Below are 22,012 nucleotides of genomic sequence, written 5' to 3' on the forward strand. Positions count from 1 at the left end.
AATGAAGTAGTTTATGGCATGCTATACAAGACCTTTTGGATGAAGGTATCTATTTTTTCTCATATGTTATTTGTCCCACCTCTCTCCCCTCCCCCATCTCATGCATTTGTATTAGTTGAGGAATCTTCCATATTTGCAGCAGAACTGTAGTTCTACTGTGTTTTAATTTACAGGGGAAAAACCTGTGRGTAATTGTACTACTTCTCCCCAATTCTGTAACGGTATTTGTCCTGTTCTGTTTGTGATGCTGAGTGTGTATGATATTTATAGTCACTTTATAGTTACTTTAAAATGTATGTATCCATAAAGTTGTTATAAATAATTCATGAACTACCGAGTACACTATTTTATCATTAGCAGTAGTAAATTTCTTTGCCTGTTTCTTATGTCAGAATAGCTTAACTTCCAGGCCCCTAGCTTGATGTAAGTAAATTAATGTAGACTGTGCTGTTTTACTGGTATGAATATAGTGGTAAATTACAAGTATTCCTTCCTTGCTTCTGATCTGGTAATCAGCCAAACCTCTGAAGACAGGCCCTGCTAGAGTAGTCCTTCGGGAAGAATAGCCAATTAAGTTGTTTGCCTAGCAAAAAGGAATATTGCTGTACGAGGTACCACTGCTGTTTCTGCCTAAGCTCTRCATTTCTTAAGGTATATTCACAGTCATATGTAGAACTCTGGTCGTTGGCTTAGCCTGGTGAGCAATGTATGAAGGAGGAAAAAACCAGTCCTTGTCCCAGTGAGAGCTTCCAGTGTAAGCTGTGTGATCTTTGGCGTAACTTTTTGTCCAGTGGTAGTTCTACTGTCCGTTTCCATGAGGTATTCAGGGCTAATTAAATGTACTGTGAGAATACGCATAGAGATACAATTTTATAGCAGAAATCAGGCAGTAAAATTTCTCTTCCATGGGTTACTAGCAGTACCTGGAAGAGAACGTTATTTTTTGTTTTAATAATGATGATAACAAAACTTCAGAAAAATGTGTTGGTTCCTTGCCAGTTAATCATTTCTGCTATTCACATGTGCCTTTTGCTTAATTTGTGTATCTACTTCTGTCTAGCTGTGACTCTGATAAACGTTGGCCCAAAACCAAAATTATTTGCTATAGAGTGAGCCCTTTCAAGAGAGCTACTCTAGAATTATTCTTCCATGGTCAGAGAGCAGTCTCAGTTCGCAGCCCACAGATATTCCTAGCCAATTTCTACCCACTTTTGCTTACAGAGTCTCATCCCTTAGCATAAATGGCACTTTTGTATTTAAGGCATGTTAAAAGAGAGAAATTTTATGTTTGCCTGTTGTTTTAGTAGATAACAGGCCACAGTTTCATAAGGTCCCCTTACAAAAAAGGGATTTGGAGACTCTTTTGGTAGCCATCTTCTGTACCTTTACCCTCATTGATGAAAAATAATTCAAATTGGGAATCAGATTTAAAGGATGTGTTTCAAATTAGCATTTAACATTTTTATCATTTTGTGAGTTGTATTGATATTTTCCTTTCTTTTACTGGAAATACTTCTGTCATATCCTGCAATTGCATTTTCATTGTTTACTTGCATATATTCTGTTGTTGGTTTATCATCTCTCTCTGGTTGCTTAATAAATGCCTATCTTTCCCTTTTCCTATTATTTCCAGCTGATAAGTTCTTAATAGCACAAATTCTTGGTTTTAAACACTAAGCATATGACCTTGCATTTAATATGTTTAATTTTTGTTAGTCCTATTCTTGTTATACAATATCCAGTCCCCTACTGCCAGCCCCTAACTGTCATTATTATGCTCTATTAGTAATATTCTAACTTTTTGTGCTACAGATGTTGATGGAAATACCAAATAGGGTCCACACTAACACCATTTTCTGCTAATAAACTCGTTCAAGACAAACAGATCCTTTCAGTRTCATCCTTAGAAAATGGCTAGGGGGAAATGACAATTTTGGACTAAACTCCATCTCCTCCAAGTTCTTTAATTTTCATGTGGCTCGGTGTGATATTTTTCATGGAGCTAAGACAAATTACCTATCATGTTCTTCCTTGCCTAGAAAGTTGATTATCTTATCAGTTTATCAGGTTAGCAAAGTCCCTTGGTAATTCTCTTTCATGTGCTACCCTGTTTTCTTTAGCTTCTGTATTTAGCCTTTCAAAATGAGATCTGTACTATGAAATTATGTTGATGTCAGTCCATGGGATAAGTTGCTGGATTGCCTTTCTTTCTTGATTATTAATTTCATGTTTACTMTTTTCCTGGCCATTTGATATCTTTCCTACTTGATCTTATTTTTTTTAATACCTTACCGCAAAGCTTGTGATTTCATTTGTTGATTATTTAAAAAAGTCTGATATAAAAACTGTCTGATCCTCCTGAACTGAATGTTTTGAGATCTTTTGGTTTTGTTTCTATTCAATATACAGTAATTTCCATGTTTGTCCTCTCATTATGATAAATATAGTTTAGTTTGTTTGTGTCTATTCCATTTTTGCTAGATCAACTTAAGCTTGTTGGATTCAGTGATATCTTTTTATGGAAAGTTTTTTTAATTTAGGTACTCCCTATTTATCAAAAGTCTAAAGTTAATGTTACCACTCATGAGCTCAGACTGCAAAGACTAAATTTGTGAGCCATAATATCCAGAAATGACTGTTGCTTAACATTTTAAATTGCGTTTTTTTTCCATCTAAAGGTAGAAATGTTTCCCATAATTATACAATTCCTAGTAATATTTCTCTAATAATATTTAAATATTATTGGTAGGCAATGATTTACTCTTTAAAATAGCCAAAGAGAGAAAAAACCTCCTTGTTTTCCTGTGTATTTTGTTTTAAAGCCCTTCTTGTTGATGCATAGGACTTGATCTGAGGTACACCAAGACTGTCTTATCCTAAATCTGCAATATTAATTATGCATTTGTCCCTGTTGTGAGAAGTACTTTTTTCCAGATTTGCATTTGTGGTTTTTATGACATTTTACAATTAGGTCTTAGTCAAGATCATTATTTATTATAAAATAGCTAATGGCAGGGAGCACCCATGATTTTGCTTAAATTGTATAAGGAAAAAACAAAAAAGTCTGACAAAATTGAGAATTTCTTAATTCAGTGATTATATGGTGAACTTTCAGGCTGTCTTTTTCAAGCTAGAGGGAGTTGTACTGTGAATAAGCTGTTGTAAGAACAGTAAAACTARTGCAGCCTGCACACATCTTGCGTGTGCTGGGACTGGCTGGGAGTTTGCTTACCCTGCTGGCTGCAGCGAGGCTCTCCTAGGTCTGCCTGCTTCTTTCGTGCGTGCACCGTTTTGAGTCTTTTCTCTAACTACAGTGATTATTGTGTCCTTTCACTGCATTTATGTTGTTCTCCTCCCTCTAATACTGGCATCATCGGTATGTATCAACGGTAGCTGACCTTCACGATCCTGCAGACCATGTGCCTAAATCTAGGTGGTCACTAACCGTAGACCAGGAACTGCACAGCAAGACTTGGTGTTCCCACCTGAAGCATAGGTCTTGCGCAGCAGCCATACGCGGCTTCAGCCACGCAGGGTCAYGCTATCTTCGTTCACTGCCTTCGAAAAAGGGCCGCGTACAAACTGTGTGTGAGGTCTGTGCAGTTCGTGAACCACCTGGGGTRTATATATATTAGAAATATCAATAAAATTGAAAGGCTGGCAGTCTCAGAGGATGCTCCAGGTAGAGTTCATCTCACCTGTTTCAGGCATCTAGTCACACTGAGCTGCTTTCATAGCCAGGGAAAGAATTAGGTGCTTCTGGGGTAAAACTGAGCTACCTAGATATCTGTTACCTGCAGTCACAGGAACACCTTCTCTTCCATGTTTGCAGAACCTGGCAGTGTGAAACTTTGGTCTGATCATTAGAATTTTGAGGAAATATGGCAAAAATATCAACAATGAAAATTTCTAGAGTAGTATTGTAGCACTCCTTTTTATGGTAACTAAAGTACCAACCTGTAATTACTCGATGTTATTTATTTAATGGAGATGCATTAAATCAAAAGCAGCATAAAATGAATCTTAAATGTGGGTAGCTATATTTTGTTTGCCTTTGCTAGAATTAGTGTTGAAACTGGGAGTTTAGTTGTTGAATGAAATATATGAAGTTACAGTAATATATTTAAATCATGCTATACCCTCTCTTGCTTTTTTCAGTAGAGGACAGTAGCATTTTTTTTTGTGGTGGAAACTACTAAGTCTGTTAGGTTTTTACATAAACGAATATTACTGCTCTATCTAGAGTTGTTTCTACTTCAAGACTTTAGTTAGACAACTATACTGTAATTTGAAAAATAGTGCATTCTTATTACGGTTTAATCACTTTTTCCTGGAATAAAAACTAGCTTAGTGTTATAATAATTAATATTGAACTCTGAAGTAACTACTTCTCTCTGCTAGAGAAGTTTTTACATAACAGTTGAATCGAAACTTATGGAAACTGAGAATCTATTCAGACCTAGAATGAAATTCTTAATACAAAGAGGATTTGGAGAGGGTTTGTTTTGTTGTGTTTTTACTATTTATGCCCTCTACTGCAAGGGTAGATAGGCCATATTGGATGACATATTGAATGTAGTTTGCTTTAATAGAAAACTTAAACACGAATAACTTGAGTAAAACATTTTTGTAGCTTAACATGTAGATTCTTGGGGAAAAAAAAACAGTTGTACCAAAAACTGCCTGGCAGTATAATTCATGTCTCTCCATTCCGCAGTTGTATTCTTTTCTCTCTTTTGGTATACATGGTTCAATAAAATATTAACACAGTCAATCCTTCATAAAGTGTTATCAACCTTGAGTTTGTTAGCCATCATGCAACCTTGCGTACTACATTTATTCTTATTATTCCTCTGAGAAATCACGTTATTTGTTATGGAAAGTAACTTACAAGTTGTTGGAACTGTGACTACAGTATGGTTTAAGACAAATTTTTGTKTAGAGCTATGTAAGTATGTTTAAATTAATATTTTGATAGTTCTGTTGACTTTGCATATCCCAAGTAATTATGTATCCCAGATTATAAAAAGGCAACGTTTTTATAAAGAAACTCTGGTTTGGTGTCATTTTATTTCTTCATATTACAGAGGCATTTGGGAACCATAGTCCTAGACCAAGGCTTCTATTAGACGTGGGATAAGCATGGGGGAAGGAAGGGAAAGTAGTTCCTGTCTTAGGAACTTTCTTCTGTCTTGAGAAAACAAAAAATAATGGATAGCTACAGAGAGAAAGGTAAAAGTATCCCAGGAAATCATGGCCCTGCTGATCAATATGTTGTACTTAAGGATTCTGTATATGATTCTATTACAGATAAGTGACTCTGTCAAGTATACATTATTTTGTACTTCTAAAGATTCAAGTTGCCCTCCTGATTCTTGCTGGGTGACTAATTTTTTTAGTTGTGCTAAAGGGCWGGAGGGCCAATCCTATCACTTGTGAAGTTTTGAGCAGGTTCTTGGCTTCCTAACATACGTGCAAGTGCCAAGCGTATACTGTATTTAATGTCTGAACTTTTTTTTTTTTTTTCCCTCCAATTCCAACACTAACTCTCATATGTAGCTTAGCAGGACTTTGGAAGTAATTCTATTCTGTAATACCTTAATCAATGCCAGCCTGTAGGGATCAGTGCTTAACTATGGGGAGTACTCCCAGGATATGGGGTTTTCCTGCTAGATTATTATATAGTTAAATGCATATATTCAGTGAATGTGTTGAACTGTTTTGTTGGGCCTTGTCATACAGAATGTATTATTTAARTCTCTTAAAAAATTTAATTCTGCTTTTCCTGTATCTTCTATGTCATACTGTTGCCAAGAATTTACATAATGTTTTTTGCCATAATATAGCACTGTGCAGTTTGTTTGCATATTGCTCTCATTACTTGTATTTTTTTATTGTATGTATTTTATATACCCTGCACATCATATTATTTATTTGTATCATTTTAGTATTTAAGATCCTAGATAAAGCCCAAGACACTGTTCTACGTGATTTTTGTGCATGCCATGAACAGAACGTCATGCACCAAAGAGCTTACAGTCTATTATAAAACAAAAGACAGCACGTGAATACAAGCAGATAGGGGACTAGAAGAAACAATGAAGAAAACATGGATCAGTGTGTTAAATAGTGTTTGCAGCTTGCCAATGGCCCAATTACTCTCCAAGAGTTGTTTTGTAATAGAAAAGAAGTATCAGGGGCCGCTTTATAGGAGAACAGAATGATTTTTTGTGGATGTTTGCCGTGAGTTCCTCCCAACTGTAAGAGACCTCTAGGAAAATTCATGAGGTGTTGTGTTTTCAAACAGATAAGACAATGCTGAAGGCTAATTTTATTAATCTTATCTCAGATTATCCTAATGATCTGGTAGCAAGTGAGAGAGTTCTTGTGTTCATGGTACCGCGCTGACTTTCCTGGTCTGTGTTCGATGTGTCGGGGAAGTTAAAGCCACCAAAGGCGTGCAGAGAGTCGGTTACAATCCGAAGAGCAGGCTGAGCGGTAGCGTTCAGCRTAGATACTGGTGGAATGACACTGAACTGAATCTGCGAACGAGAAGGAATATAGCGTAATGAGGGAATACGAGAACCTGAAGAGAGATCCAAATCAAGGAAGATATTCTGATTATGGAGCTTATGGTATGTAAAAGGAGAGAGGCTTATAGGGAAAGAATAAAAAATTGATTATTTAAAATTGATTGATTATCTAGAATTAATGAAAAGTAGGACTGAAAGGAATCTTGTGCTGTATCTATACCCTATAAACTTGTCCTGCTATCATCAGTCTTCAGGGTAGGATCCACAGACCTTTTAGTTCTTTTTACCTTGTTCTTGCAACCTTCAGGAACGATTATCTTAATCAATGCTTGGCAGTCGTTACTGCTAAATTCTCATGTGTAACTCACTCTCCCGTGCTGCAACTAAAGACTGTTATTTATTGTCCTGTCCTCAGTGGACACAAAGAACAGTTCTTACCTTCTGTATTGAATGAATCTGTTCCGGTTTTGAAGACTGTTACTCTATTTATTTATTTATTTATTGTTATCCTGCATCTAGGGAGGACAGGTGATCTGTGATGCTGTCACAGACTTGTGCTGTCAGTAAAAAAGATGTGAAAACAAGTTTGACAGGAGTTTGTTTTWGTCCTTTCAGCTAATGATTCTAAGTGTAGTTGCAGAATCCCTTTAGGAAAACAAGCCAATGCAGGTAGAATTTGGGATTTTATGGGCATTGGCTGTTAAGTTCTTTTTTGACACCCCCTCACCTAGCCTTGATGCTGGCCTTGCTCTTTGTTGCTTGATGAGAAGATAAACTTGTGCATTTATAGAAATTGAGGAGGAATTTTAAGTGATACAATACAGGACCAATTGCTGTCAAATGTTGATTTTTCATTTATAAGGTTTGCTGTATTTAAAACTAGGCTCCAAAACTCAGAGAGGAAGTAAAGCTGAAAGACAGTGTTCTCATATTGGAAGCAGTGGCATGCTTAATAACGGAGGAGCAATCTCATTATCATTTGAGTGACGTAGTAACAAAAAAATTATAGTAAGCCTGGGAAATGTGTTTGTCAGCTGTGTAAGCTCAGTCTGTTGTTTCACTCTTAATATTCTGCAGGCCAAATTTGGCCTTTCAGGACCTTCAATATTTTCTTTAGTATTTCTCTTTAACGTGTGTATGTATACTAAGTGTTATTGGTACGTAATATCTGTCCTTCACAATTTTAACTCGAAGGATACTCTAGTGATGTGGAGAAATGGACACAAAGACTGACTTGACCAAGATCATACTAAAACTCTGTGGCACAACTCCTAGTCCTGCGCTAACATCCTAGGAGTCCTCATAGTCCATGAGTGAGTCCTATTCCAAAAGTTAAACCTGTAACTTCTGTTTCTTCAAACTAAGTTTTCACTTCCAGTTTTGCCAGGTCATTRTGTTAAATTGTACAACCTCAGTTAATTAAAACATAATTAAAAATAAACACTTCACAGGAACAGATTTTTGCTGTGCTAGAAGGAACGGGGAAACAATGGGCAATTGATTTTGTTTGTTATATAGATAAGGATATAGGTACAGTTTGGAGCATGCAGGAGGAGTAAATCTGCAGAGTCAGACATATTTCTCATAAGGGATGAGAGCGTTGTCCAGTATCTGGTCCCTTTAAACAAGATAAAAGGATTGTGCATATATAAAGCAATTCTTGAGCTCTGTGCGTTGGTATAGCCAAAGTGTAAGACTGCCCACTTAGGCTCCCTCCAATATAGCTAATGAAGCAGCTGCATTATATTGCAGCCTGTATGTTAGCCCAGATGGCTGTGATGAGTTGCAGCCTCTCAGAGTGTCCACACTGACAGAAGTCCACACTTTGATGTGGACTGCTTTGATGCAGAAGTGCTGCCATGTCCAACTTCGTCAGTGTATAGCAATTTCTGTGCTGCCCCCCAGGTCAAGACTCGAAAAATATGCAGGGCTGCAAAGCACAATTCAGTGTCTTAATTTCAAATGTCAGATGCAATAAGCCTTTAAATATCAGGCTAATACTTCTCTTTTCAGCTGTGTGTTGCAACAACAAAAAAAAGCAATGCTGTAATAACAGGTATTGCTAGTGTTATATCCTTTAAGGAAGTATTGTTTAGTAATTAGGAATAAAAGCTGGATGCATTTGATTTTTTTGTTGTTGTTGTTTTTGTTATTTTTCAGATGGTGGTAAAAACCTTCATGGATATGGACCAGGACTCAGAAGATGAGAAACAGCAGTATCTCCCATTAGCCTTGCACCTTGCATCTGAATTCTTCCTCAGGAATCCCAATAAAGATGTGCGCCTTCTTGTAGCATGTTGTTTGGCTGATATCTTTCGAATCTATGCTCCTGAAGCTCCATATACTTCCCATGACAAACTTAAGGTAAAATAGTTTAGAAAATAAAGCCCTTCTTCATAACTTTTTTAAGCACAACAAAGGAATGAGTTAAAAATCTTTTTTTTTTACTTGCATTTATTTTTGTGTTCCATTTTAGTAGAGATGTTGCTTTAGTCCTGTCAGTCAATATGGTACTTCAAAGTTGTTCCTATAAAGGAATAATAGACCTAGCAATATCTGTGTTGGTGATTTTTTTCTGTCAGTGTCTTACGAAAGACAATTTAACATTTTAATTTCATGAGTTTGGAAAACTTGGTAGATGTCATTAACAAAGGATTATATTTGTATACTCTGCTGAAACAAGTTTGTAAACACTTTGTCATTTTTGTTTAACAGGACATATTCTTGTTTATTACAAGACAATTAAAAGGCTTGGAGGACACGAAGAGCCCTCAATTTAACAGATACTTTTACTTGTTAGAGGTAACATATTGTAACTTTCAATAAATGATATTTGCTCTGTGAACCTAAGAAGTGTAATCAGATTTTGTATGTGGCAATATACCTTGAAATTTTATTTTATTTTATATATTACACCAACAAGTTAAAGTTCAGTGTACTGCTTCTTGTAGCTGTTATAATTCAGTTAGCGTTTAATAAGTCCCTGCTTCCTATAGTTGAGGGCATGTTAAAATGATTGATATTTATTAGCATTTAGCCTTTCTCTTACAATTTTATATATTCTTTTTTTTTTTGTATCATGCACCCTTAAGGTTTTATTACCTTGTCAAGAGAGAATTTCAAATGGCAATTAAAATGCAAATGTGCTTATATTGATTGCAGGGGAAGGAATATAAGATTTTGGTTTAAAAACATTAGAAAAATCTATTCTTGACCAAAAAAAAGTTTGATTTTTATCAGTGTGCATGCAGAAACAGAAAATCTTGTTTATAAGCRTTTTATTAATTTTTCAAACTATAGCATTTTATAGCATGAGGAAGATAAGAGTCTAGAGGTATGGCCTTATTATAGTAACAGATTCTGTTGATCTGCTTTTGCATGTGAGATTGGATTATTCTTTAGTTTTCATCTAAATGTATATTACAAAGCCCCTTTGTGTTAAGAGATGTATACATGCAAAGCAGATATGCAGTCTGTTTTCCTAAGGGGTTTACAATCTATTTTATAGTATTTTTCTTTAAATACAAAATCAGCATAATCTTATTTATGTGACTTAATGCAAAGTTGTAATTCCATAATTTGAATATCCCATTTTTGTTTTAGAATTTAGCTTGGGTTAAATCTTACAACATCTGCTTTGAGTTGGAAGATTGCAATGAAATTTTTATTCAGCTTTTTAGGACTCTTTTTTCAGTTATCAAGTAAGTTGAATTATTTCAATTGTATTAAACTATCAAAATATAATCAGTTTTGGGGGTAGACTGAATCGTTACCTAGTATACAGATGTATAGATCTCAACAGAACAAGACTCCTAATGAGGAGATTTAAGGAAAGCAATTGAAGGCACATGATTCGCACTCTAGAGGGATGTGTTTCTAAGAGTAGACTGTTACTGATTTTTATAAATTTCTTGTCTACATTAGGAAGTTATACTTCATTTTGACTCATTTATCTAYAGTTGTATTCCCATGACTGGTTCCTTGTTTGTCTGTTTTGTTTCTCCTCTTAAAGTTAAGCTAGAGTGCTTTAGGTCTTGAAGCTTTACAAAACAGAACAGTCAATTAAAGTGGTTTAATCATATGTGCAGAATAAGGGTGAGTGCAAGCTAAACAGTGTTAGGTATTCATCCATTTGTTCTTAAAAGTGCTGTTGGTATTTGTCAGTGTCTGAAAACTTATTAATGAGCATGTTCTTTATCTTCTTAGTAATAGTCACAACCAGAAGGTACAAATGCATATGCTAGATTTGATGAGTTCTATCATCATGGAAGGCGATGGAGTAACTCAGGAGCTGTTGGACTCCATTCTGATTAACCTCATTCCTGCACACAAGGTCTGCAAAGTAAAATATGATACACTATTAAAACAGTTATTTCTATTGAATGTTGTTTATTGCTTTTCTCTTCATGCACTTGAGACCATCATAACTGCAGTTTTTTCCAGTCTTGTAAGAGTGGGTTGAAAATTCACTTTGAGAATTACTTGGTGCTAGTCCTCATCTGTGTCTGCATTACTTGGTATCAAGAGATTCCATCTACTTACCACCTTGTGAACTGTGTATTCGCACAGAAACTAAGTATCTCCAAGCAAATTTAGYATTTTAATAAGAAAGGATTTTAAGTTTGTTTTTATTGCAAAGATGTGAAGTATTTTGATTACCTGTAAAAAAGCATGACTTCACCAAAATGAAACGAGTCTTCTGTGGCAACTTGCTGCTTGCCTCAGCTTGACAGTCAGGCTTCTCTCCCCGTCCYTTTTTCCCCAATGCCTTTCCCATTTTTCTCTTTGTAAGCTTAACTATTACCTAAAGTGTAATAGGGTTTTTAGTTCAGTTGGGGTTGCCTTTAGTACTCTACATTCTTCTGTGAGTGACCGTGAGATGGGAATACCATTGTATTGGCTCCTTTTTATTGACAGTAATGAGATGGTGGCCTATTAATTGTTAACAAGAGGGAAGGCCTTTTTTATTCAGAACAATTAAAGCAGATTTCCAAAAGGACTCTTTATTCTTTGCAAGTTGTTTCTAAGCAGGATAAAGGGAGTAGAGGCCGAGAGTGGAAAAAAAACAGTGTAGCTGAGTGATACTATAAACAGTGGTGGGCACTGGTCTGTGGATGCAGAGATCTGGTAAACCTTGTATAACTCAACAGAGAGTTGTGACTACTTGGTGTAGGCAAATTACTGTTAGTTTAATAATATAATTTTGCCTAATGAAGGGAATTCTCAAGTAAGGCTCTGATAAGAGGAAGAGGTAAACTTGACAGAATAATATTATGCAGATGTTAAAAATTATTCTTGAAATTAATATTTATTACTCARGAAGTTCGAATCCTATTTAGTATGAATTCAAACATGTTCAGATATGGGAACTGATAGCTTAGGTATATGACCTTCCTTAACTCTGTTCTTCGTCAACACAATGAGGAAGGGATGTAACTGTTTGCAGTTAAGACTCCTTTAAAGCGAATTTTAGTTTTTCTAGGACTGCAGATTAATTTTTTTTCAGTTTCTGTGTAAAATTAGTATAAGTATTTCTTTAAGGGAAATGGAAAAATATATTGGAATGTACTCCATTTTAAAATATCTTCGACCAGTAGTGGCTAGTCTTACTGACTCTTGGCCATCCTGACTGAGCAAGTAATGCTCTGTAATCTGTGCTCAGTATTATACTTTGCTTGGTATTTGGTCTCTGTTTTGACTATTTTGTTTCCTGTAATAGTAGAACTTAAACTACTGCTTCATGTGGTAGTTTTAAAAATAGGAAAAATTTTTTCTGTCTGCTCTGCATGGCAGAGTTTGACTGCAGTAATTATGTTCTCCTTTCATGCACAGATCTCCTAGGAAATTCTGTGATTATATCAATTGTATGTCCATAGGTATGTAAATCAGAAGCAACATAGCATGAAAAGCATAGTATATTTTCTTGTWCAGGATATGTAATAATAATAATACTTTTACGTCCATGCAAAGTAATTGAATAGTAACCATTGTTATTACATAATAGAGATGTAAATGTGGGTGGATTATTATATTTAATGGAAGTTCTATCTTTATAAAGGAACTGTATTCTGTTCCATTTTAGATCTGTAAACTCTCTTGCACTGTATGAGACAATACTGCAATTAATACACACACACACACACACACACACACACACACACACACACACACACACACACACACAGAGATACATATCAGTACCTAGGCATGAAGTATAGTCTACGTCAGCATCTAAATTACATTCATTTGTACTTTTCTCTTATCACTAAAGTAGCTTTGCTATACATTGTTCATCTCTCTGTGGGCAGCGTGGCTCTACTCTGGTAAGCATGGATTTGGAATTGCGGTATGGCACATCATATCTTGCTCAGAAGATGCATGACATCAGGCTGTAGTTCTTTTTTTATTAACTTTAAAACTAATACTTTCATTAGTCTATTTAGTGATTTTTTTTTCCAGACTCTGTCAAGGTTATTTCTTAAAAACATGTATTTTGTGTATTTAAAATCAGTGGGTTTTTTTCTGCATCCTCTGTGTTGTGACCAATCCAGACTTTCAAGGCTTTATATTCTGCCTAACAGAATTAGTATTTGTTATTTATTTATTTATTTATACAGACTTTTAGCTCTAGTGAACCTATGTATAAAACAGTCCATCACCATGTTAGTTATACTGGACCTGGTCTTGTAGAACAGCTGGATTCTGCAGCTGGAATCAACGTTCTTGCAGTTTCTTGCTGAAGACACTGGATAGATAACAAATACAGAAGGAGATCTGTTGTGGCGGGGGGTGGGGGGAAGACTTCACAGCAATTAATCCTTTTCCTATATGAACAATGAGGTTGGCAGTCCTTTATTTTAATGTGGACTTACCTGCCAACAAGAATCTCATTGTGATCTAGTTTGGAAAAAAATCTGTTCCACGTTCTATGGCAGTAAGAATTAGAAGAGTTTATACATATCTGCCTACGTTATATCATGAGAAATCAATTTAGYGCTATTGTGACTAGGGAGTTCTTTGTTTGAGCCCTTGGACCTTTGTTTCTCTTTACTGTCAGTCGATGAGAGCTATCTTTCTAGTTGTCAGCTCATCAACTAGAAGAACTTGGGAAAGTCATTCTCAGTGTAGACTTGCCAAATACTGACTTTCCGAGAATCAGTTATCCTTAGGTTTTACCTGTTTTTTTTCTTTTCTTTTTTCTTTYCCCCCTACAGTAGTTTGTAGTTTTAAGGTAATCATCTAATCCACCTTTTTTTTTTTTTCTTTCTTTATTTTTCTTCAAGCTGCAATAATCCCTAGATGGGATGAGATACTACATATTGGATATTGTGAAGATTTGGGACAGTAACATTTTTCAGATGTGCTCTTGCATTTCTTGTCTTGCTTGAGAGAAATAAAAACAGTGTGGAGATTTGTTGTGTTGCAATCAGACATTTATCTACAGCTAACTATACCCCAAGTTTAGGTGTTTTTCATGGGCTGTCTCAGAGGGTGCCCTTAATGAGTATGTGAGGGGAAAAAAAGTCTTTAAAGAATATGTATAGTAAGTTATACTAATTCATTTTTCAACAGTATGGCAAATTTGGTGCATGATATTTACCAAAATATAAAGGTATGGCAATTCTTCTTCAAAATCTTAACATTTTAAGTGAAGAATTTTTTTTATTATCATATCAATCAATTATTATATTCATCAATAAAGGTAACAACCAGAGCTATAAACTCTTAGAAGAATGTGTGAGAAGTGGCGTGATTGGTGTAGATTATTTTTTTCTTTTTTAAGTTGTGAAAAACTATTTCAAAGATTTTTGTAAGTCTGCAGTTGTGTAATTAACATAAATGAACTTTGATAGCTTTGAAAACAAATAGTTTGTGGTACAACATGCCTTTCCAAAAATGTGCTCTAAGTTTGAGAAAGAGAAGTAAAGACATCTGAAGTAGATTGTAAGCCTTTAAATTTTGATTTTTTTTCTTTATTTCAGAACCTTAATAAACAAGCATTTGATCTTGCAAAAGTCCTGCTGAAAAGGACAGTCCAGACCATTGAACCATGTATTGCCAATGTACGTAAATTGATTCATTCATGTTAACTACTGTGTTCTTCTTACTCTCTTGATTTATTACAAGTTTGTTTGAAAGAGTAATTTTTATAAAGCTCACACGTTTAATGAAACTACAAGAATATAATTTTCCAAATAGGATATTCCTAACTTGCTTGTTAAAGAAATGTGTGAGGTGTTTAAAATAACTAAAGAGGAAATTAATTTTTATCTACCTTGGTCTAAAGTTAAGCATCTAAATCTAGACTGGGAATATAGATGGCCTGTCTTTTGTACCAAAAAATCCTATTGCAACAAAATGAATTGTTAGTAGTTCATATGTCTGGCATCCAGTTATCTTTGTTTTATTCTAGCTTTAGGATGAAATATTTCACTCAGTTCTTTACTAGACTTTGTCTAGCCTAAGCTTGTTTTACTGAGCCTTAAAGAATTTAGTTTCTTAGAAGACTCCCAGCTACTGTAGTTCCTTCTGTTGAATATCAGTAATATGTTCTAACTATTAAAATATACAGCTACTTCAGTCTTGTAGAGAATGTGGGCTGTTTCGGTCTGTTGTCTTCCTTCATGCTGAAGCACTGATTCTTAAAAGTCAAAGTAGGTTAAGAGGGGAAATTAGACAAATTATTGAAAGATTAATCAGTAACTATTTAAAAGCTAAGGGAGTTTCACTAACAAGTACCACTTTCCAAATCCCATTTTTTTTAAAGCTTTTGTAGTTATTCTAGCTGGGAGCAGGATAGTGGATAGAGTGATCTTTGAGTTAGTTAATACTGTTCTTCTTACATTCTTATTCAAGTGTAAAATAGCTTTGTACCATTTTTTTCACTACTCAAATAATAATATTAATCCACAGTATCTAAGAGGGAGTATATTATGCATATTAAAATTGTACAAATACAGGAGAAATTATTCATACCTTAGGCTACTTTGTTTTTCTCTGATAGATCACTAAGCACCTTATACTTAATACATTACTGTCAATTATCACAAGACCTATTATAAATTGGTGCCATTCTTTAGAATTGAGTAAAAATAGATAAGCTTATTTTTCACCACATAATCGTCTTCAATTTGGATTTCTTTGAATTTTAAGACAACTAAAAATAAGACAGTAAAATTGTTCTCAACTTCAAAATGTATGATTATGCATTTTAAATGAATAATTCTTTTATTACCTGTTATTTTGCTTGGGGTGGGTGGAATGGAGTAGATGAGTTCCATTGCTATTTTAAATTATCAATTTATTTTGAACCAGTTGGTCTTGATGGAAGTAATAGAACTGAATTATAAAGGATGTTTGGTTTTGATTTGCTTGAGCCAAAACTGTAGGGGTGAAATTTTTTGATCTAATGAACAATGTGCATTGAGTAYCTTCTATTATGATTAAATATAAATCATATTATGTTTAAAAATAATTAGTATTTGCRTTAAGACAAATCTGTTAATTAATAATGTTTGTATTTTAGTTTTTTAACCAGGTTCTGGTACTGGGAAAATCTTCAGTAAGCGACTTATCAGAACACGTATTTGACTTGATACAAGAGCTTTTTGCCATAGACCCTCATTTATTGCTGTCTGTCATGCCACAGCTTGAATTCAAACTTAAGGTAGGTTACAATRTAGCGTTAGACAAGCAATAAAATTTAAATGAATATTAAAGTGTATAGATCTGTAGATTTAATAAGCATTTTATTGGATTGATAGAGCTTTTATACTTACCATTTTGCTTTAAAAGTTAACATAATTTTAAACAGGGATATTGAAAAGTTGTATACAACTGTGTACTTTGTGTTTGCAAATATGTATTATGCATACATACAAAATATGTAGTCTTTATGATGATAAATACGTATGATCTAACGTAAATGTTATATATACTTAGCCTTTGGATTTCACCAAAATGTATTAAGTTGTTAGACTGTGGCTGGTTTATCGCATGAAATGCAAGAGTGCCAGATTTCAAGATTGGTTTGCAGAATTTCCTTGGGTGAAATAATACTTTAATAGTAGAGGAAAGTATTCCTAAATATTTTCTCAGATATGTCATAATCAACTGGTAAGTCAGCTGACTTGTTTGAAAGGATGAATAGCATCCTTGGAAATAATTTATCGTTTATCCTAGTTTTGCTTTTGTTTGTGGTTTTTGTTTGGGTTTTATGATTAAATAACTTTTTTTTTTCATGAGATTGTAACTTAACAGGAGCAAGAGTTACCTGTTTATTATATATATTATAATGGGTATGGTGACAGCAAACGAAAATAAACAAAAAGTAAATATCCAAGGAAATTATATTCTAAATGTCTTTTGTTTTAATTGTGCATGTCTACTTGATTGCTGTCTAATTTTCCACACAAAAATGTGCTAACATATATTTTATAACAAAAAAATTAGATCATTGATTGTCAAAATTGCTAGAGATGCCCATTACTCAATCTGTGGTATGTACAGCTTATGAAAGAAGGAAACTTTCAAAATACAGGCGTCTGATAAGTGGCTGTGGTATGTTACATTAATTTTAGGTATTTGTATGTTTTTTTTCATACTCATCTAATGATCTGCATAGGAAGACTGGGGGTTATCAGAAGTTAGTTAATACTCACATTTTAATCTAATTTATAAAAACAGAAGAGAAAGGAAGATAGAAATTATTATTAGGATATTTCAGGTAATGATTTACAGTTTCCTTTTCACTTTGTTTTTTAGAGCAATGATGGAGAAGAGCGCTTGGCTGTTGTTCGACTTCTGGCTAAACTCTTTGGTTCTAAAGATTCTGACCTGGCCACACAAAATCGTCCTCTTTGGCAGTGCTTTCTTGGGAGGTAAGAGAACTACGGATAGACTTCTGAATTTGTATTCTTTATAAGGAAAATTCAGTACAAATAGCACTGTATCTTTCTTTGTGTTTTCAGAGGATCGAATTTTTTGTATTTGGACAGCAAGTTCACGTGTTAAATCTTTAAAATAGAGAGTTGCTTAAGTTATATTCTAGAAAAAAATACTTGAATAATTGCTATATTGTTGTCAGATATGGAAATACAGATTAGAGATACAGCAACATCAGGTATACAGCAAAATTCACAAAATAGATATAACAACATTGTCTAGAATTTTATACCATTTAACTGTATCTGCAACTCTGCCTCTTTTATGTGGAATTCTGACTGAATATTTTCTTTTTAGTAAATATAAAAATTCAGTAGTTAAGTGAATGTTTTCAAATGGTACCTATTCTGTGGAGATTTATATATTTATAGTTTCATATATGTAAATAAAGATCAATAGTCTTTATAGCCTATGGAGAATTATGTTCAAAAGTTGATAGATGAAGTCCAGTAGGCCAGCATTTAATCTGCATATAACATTTTCACCCTTGCATTTCAGTTGTACTTAGTATCACAAGAAATAGTATATAACTTTGTATGGTTGAGGTACATTATAGAGATAAATTTGAAAAGTTTCTTATGTAGTATTTTGCCTTCTAAAAGTATTTTCATAGTTAATGAGGCTTATTATCAACATATGTTACTACATAGAGAATAATCTTGATTTGCAAGACTAATTAAAAATTAATGTTCATCATCATTTCTTCCTCTAGGTTCAATGATATTCATGTGCCTGTGAGATTAGAGAGTGTGAAATTCGCCAGTCACTGTTTAATGAACCATCCAGACTTAGCAAAAGATCTCACCGGTAAGATACTAATATGAGGGTTTAGAATAACATAAGAAATGAGCAAGGGAGAATGTAATTATTTCTATACATAGCAGTATAGTGTTAACGTGTTAAGTCCAAGTTGACTGCTGGGTAGAAGAATTAACTAATGAGTAGCTGCTACACAAGACAAATGCTAGTAACTAGAAAGACAGAGGAGGTGGTGACATTACATGGACTTTCTAGGACTGTGAGTCTTGTAAAGATAGCTTTTAGAAGTTATCCACGGTAGAATGAGTTTTAAGTATTGTCAGATCCTAGTGAAATTTTCTGCCTATCAAAGCAAGTATTTGTGCAACATATTGAATAATATCTTCAAAAATTGTCAATATGTTCACTAGTACCCTCTTCCACTGACTTTAGAAAATGCCACTGTGCTTCTCTAAAACATGGAGTCTCTTCCTTTAGCTCAGCATCATTTAATTATGAGCTGAATTTCAGTCTTAACTTAAATACTGTTTTTTTTCAATGCAAACTAATTCTCAGTGATTTTCTGTGTTTTTAATTTATTATTTATTTTATTAACTCTTTGGGAGTAAGTGTGTCTTTTTTTTTCTTGCTTGTTTTGTAATATTTTCAGTATATTCTAATCAATTTTATTTCACTTCATTGAGTTGAAAAACGATTGAAAAAGCTATTCCCTTTTACAATCCTTGCATATTTAACGTTACCTAAGATATTTTTTAATATTTAACGTAAAAAATGCTAGAACAGCTGTTTCTTTCAAGCAGTTCCATGTTTAATAGATTATATTATGTGTGAATGACAATTATTTGGAAGTTGAAAGACCTCATATCTACACAAAGAAAACTAAGTTATTCATTCTTTCTGATCATAACAGAGTATTTAAAGGTTAGATCACATGACCCAGAGGAAGCCATTCGACATGATGTTATCGTTACAATTATTACTGCAGGCAAGAGAGATCTTTCTTTAGTGAATGACCAGCTGCTTGGCTTTGTAAGGGAAAGAACGCTAGACAAACGGGTAAGTTTTAATACTTTATTTTCAGTAATGTTTACTTCTCATACAAATGATAAAAGCAAAAACAACAACAACCCCACCACCACCACCACCAAAACAGATCATCTTACAGATGACTATTAACTATAATGCTGTGGCAAAAATACTTTTCTTACCAGAGCATCTTCATGAATATACCATGTTATGAAGACACCAATATACATGTTATCAAGGAAATAAGATCATTGTTTTGTGAGAAACACTACCATATTGTAAGAATATAAGAATAGCCATATAGATCTAGACTGAAAGTTCTTGTAGGCTGGTGTAATTCTCAGAGTGGTCAATTCTGGCTTCCAGCAATTTGTGATCTAAGAATTTCTTAAATCTACTTGATTATGTCCATCATAGCTTTTGATGGAACTTTCTTCTATGAGTTTGTCAAGTTGTTTCTTGAATCTGTACTTTGTAAGTGTCCATGCTATCTGCATCAGTAAGTTCAGATTTAATGCAATTTAATACATGTGTGGAACGAGTAACTTCATGTATTTGTTTTAACCAGTGAAATTATCAGACAAGTTTATCCCCTAATTCTTGTGTTACATGAAATAAATAATTGTTCTCTATCCCATTTATGATTATTTATATGTATACCATATCTCTTCACCCTAATCTGCTTTCCAAGGTGAAGAAKCATCTGATTAACTTCCATGTAAACAGAGGTTATTGCATATGTCTGATCATTCTTGTCTGGTTGTTCTATATCCTATTGCAGCCTAGATGACCAGACTTGGCCATGGTATTCGGGAAATGTACCATGTTGTATACATTCATTGTCATAAAAATTTAATTTCTATTCTTTAACGTTCTATTTGTCTCTTAAAATGCCTCTGAGTACTGAGCTTACAGTTTCAGAGAACATCCACATTGACTTCAGTATCTTATCTGAATAATTTGAGATGCCCAACACAATGCATAGAGAGTTGATACAGGTTAGAAAACCCTGACTTTAGAGTGAATCTCTATTATTTTAACAGTTCAGTAGCATGATGTTTTTCTGTAGCTCTTCATTGTAATACTAGGTTTAACTATCCTCAAAAATTTAATACCAGCAAATTTTATACTTACTATTCAGTTTATTTTCTAATAATTTTTAATGTCTTAAGTACAGTTCCCTTTTGACTCCATCTGTAGTTTCCTTTTGTTGTGAAAACCAACCATTTATTTATGCCCTTTGTTTCCTGTGGTTTAGTTAATAATTAACTCACAACAAGATTTTCATTTTATGTTCCTCTGATGTGAAACTTTACTGGATTTTTTTTTAAGAATCCACATCCATTTTACTGACGTTTTTGTGAGTCTGACGACAAATTTTTTTTGTTAGACGTGACTTCCTTCTATATAAACTCTAGTGACTCATAGCCATAACGTAGTTTTTCTTCAGTGCCTTCTCCTTGTTGTCGTTGTTTTGTTTCAACCTCTTTGCTCATTCAAAGGCAGATATTCTGATGTACAGTACTCYATTCCTCTTGAATCCCTTTTAAAAAAAATTAGTTTCACTTTTGCTACTTTTTATTCCTTTTGGTTTCATAAACAGTACGTGACAGATCACAATAATAGAATAGTTGTATTTGATGCATCATTTCTGAATTCCTGTAGAAGTAATGGATGGTCTTAAGAAGTCATTTGCTCTTAATGATTCTGTTACTGTTCATTTTATTGATTCATGCTATAACATCTTTTAATGACACTTAAATTTAAGAAACCTCCTCGGACTTTTCCATAGAATAAATGTTGGCTGTCTATCCGCCCTACAAGCAGTCTGAGAAGACTCCCTGATTCAAGAGTCTTTGGTAAAAGTGTTTAATTAGTATGCCTTCAGTAATTTGGTTCTCAGATTATTTGCATGCTTTATCAAGGATTTCAAAGATTCATATTCTACTTGCCAGAGTTTATACTCTTTACTGTTCAAACTATTTTGGTCGTGGTTCTATACTTTTTGGAACATGATGTTTTAATAGCAGACTTTACTGTGTAACCACGTTGATTTTTTTGTTCCTTTTTGATAGGAAGTAACTTTTCTATGAACCACACCATTCTAGGTAGCCTCTTTAATTCTTTTTTTAATAACTTTATCCTTTTGATGTTGCTTGCCTTTTCAAATTAGAATGCTGCTATGGCAGATTTTGAAAAAAAGGTATTGTCTTCATACGTACAGAAAAGCTGATTTTTGGGCAGGTTGTGTTCACAAAGTGGCACTTCAATTAGTTGTCCCGGGGGTTGACCTCACACAGGTGGTCAGAAGTGATTAAGACCACTTTCTTCTTCTTTGAGCRATTAACCAAACAACCCAAAATAAGTCATTTACGATATCTAAAAATTGWTAGTTTTTTGTTAGTAACCATGACTTCCCACCAGGATTTTCACCTCATCAGAATGGAATGATTGCTGCTGCATATTCTGCATAGTATCTCTTTCTCGTTTAGCATGTCACCGTCTGTGGCAAGGGGTCAGTAGTACAGCTGTAATGCTTGTTTTTAGAGTGGCAGGATTTTTCAGTTCATACAGCCTTAAACCTATTGTGGTACTCATTAATGCTCCTAGTATGTTTGATTTTGTGATTCCCCATCAGCCATAGGTTTAATGATAGATTGTGTGGTTGGAGGTCAGGTACCTTTTTGGAAGTTCATCAGCAAAGAATGATTTCACCTCTAAGTGACGTTTCTATTATAAAAATCTCTAGA

General features: G+C 34.1%; 1 protein-coding gene across 2 annotated transcripts in view; it reads left to right on the forward strand.

Annotated features, from left to right (window-relative positions):
- PDS5A (PDS5 cohesin associated factor A) overlaps positions 1 to 22,012 on the forward strand; it is a 76,622-nt gene that overhangs the window by 18,410 nt on the left and 36,200 nt on the right. For both annotated transcript variants that reach the window (XM_085322905.1, XM_085322906.1), the window contains exons 2-10: positions 8,694 to 8,897; positions 9,249 to 9,335; positions 10,137 to 10,234; positions 10,740 to 10,866; positions 14,516 to 14,596; positions 16,060 to 16,200; positions 17,298 to 17,413; positions 18,190 to 18,284; positions 19,147 to 19,292. In XM_085322905.1, coding sequence (XP_085179031.1) covers positions 8,694 to 8,897; positions 9,249 to 9,335; positions 10,137 to 10,234; positions 10,740 to 10,866; positions 14,516 to 14,596; positions 16,060 to 16,200; positions 17,298 to 17,413; positions 18,190 to 18,284; positions 19,147 to 19,292 — 1,095 coding nt within the window. The remainder of the gene's footprint in view (positions 1 to 8,693; positions 8,898 to 9,248; positions 9,336 to 10,136; positions 10,235 to 10,739; positions 10,867 to 14,515; positions 14,597 to 16,059; positions 16,201 to 17,297; positions 17,414 to 18,189; positions 18,285 to 19,146; positions 19,293 to 22,012) is intronic.

The sequence above is a fragment of the Rhea americana genome, unplaced genomic scaffold (assembly GCF_003343005.1).
Source record: "Rhea americana isolate MKP2758 unplaced genomic scaffold, rheAme1 scaffold_8, whole genome shotgun sequence".
NCBI classification, from domain to species: Eukaryota; Metazoa; Chordata; class Aves; order Rheiformes; family Rheidae; genus Rhea; species Rhea americana.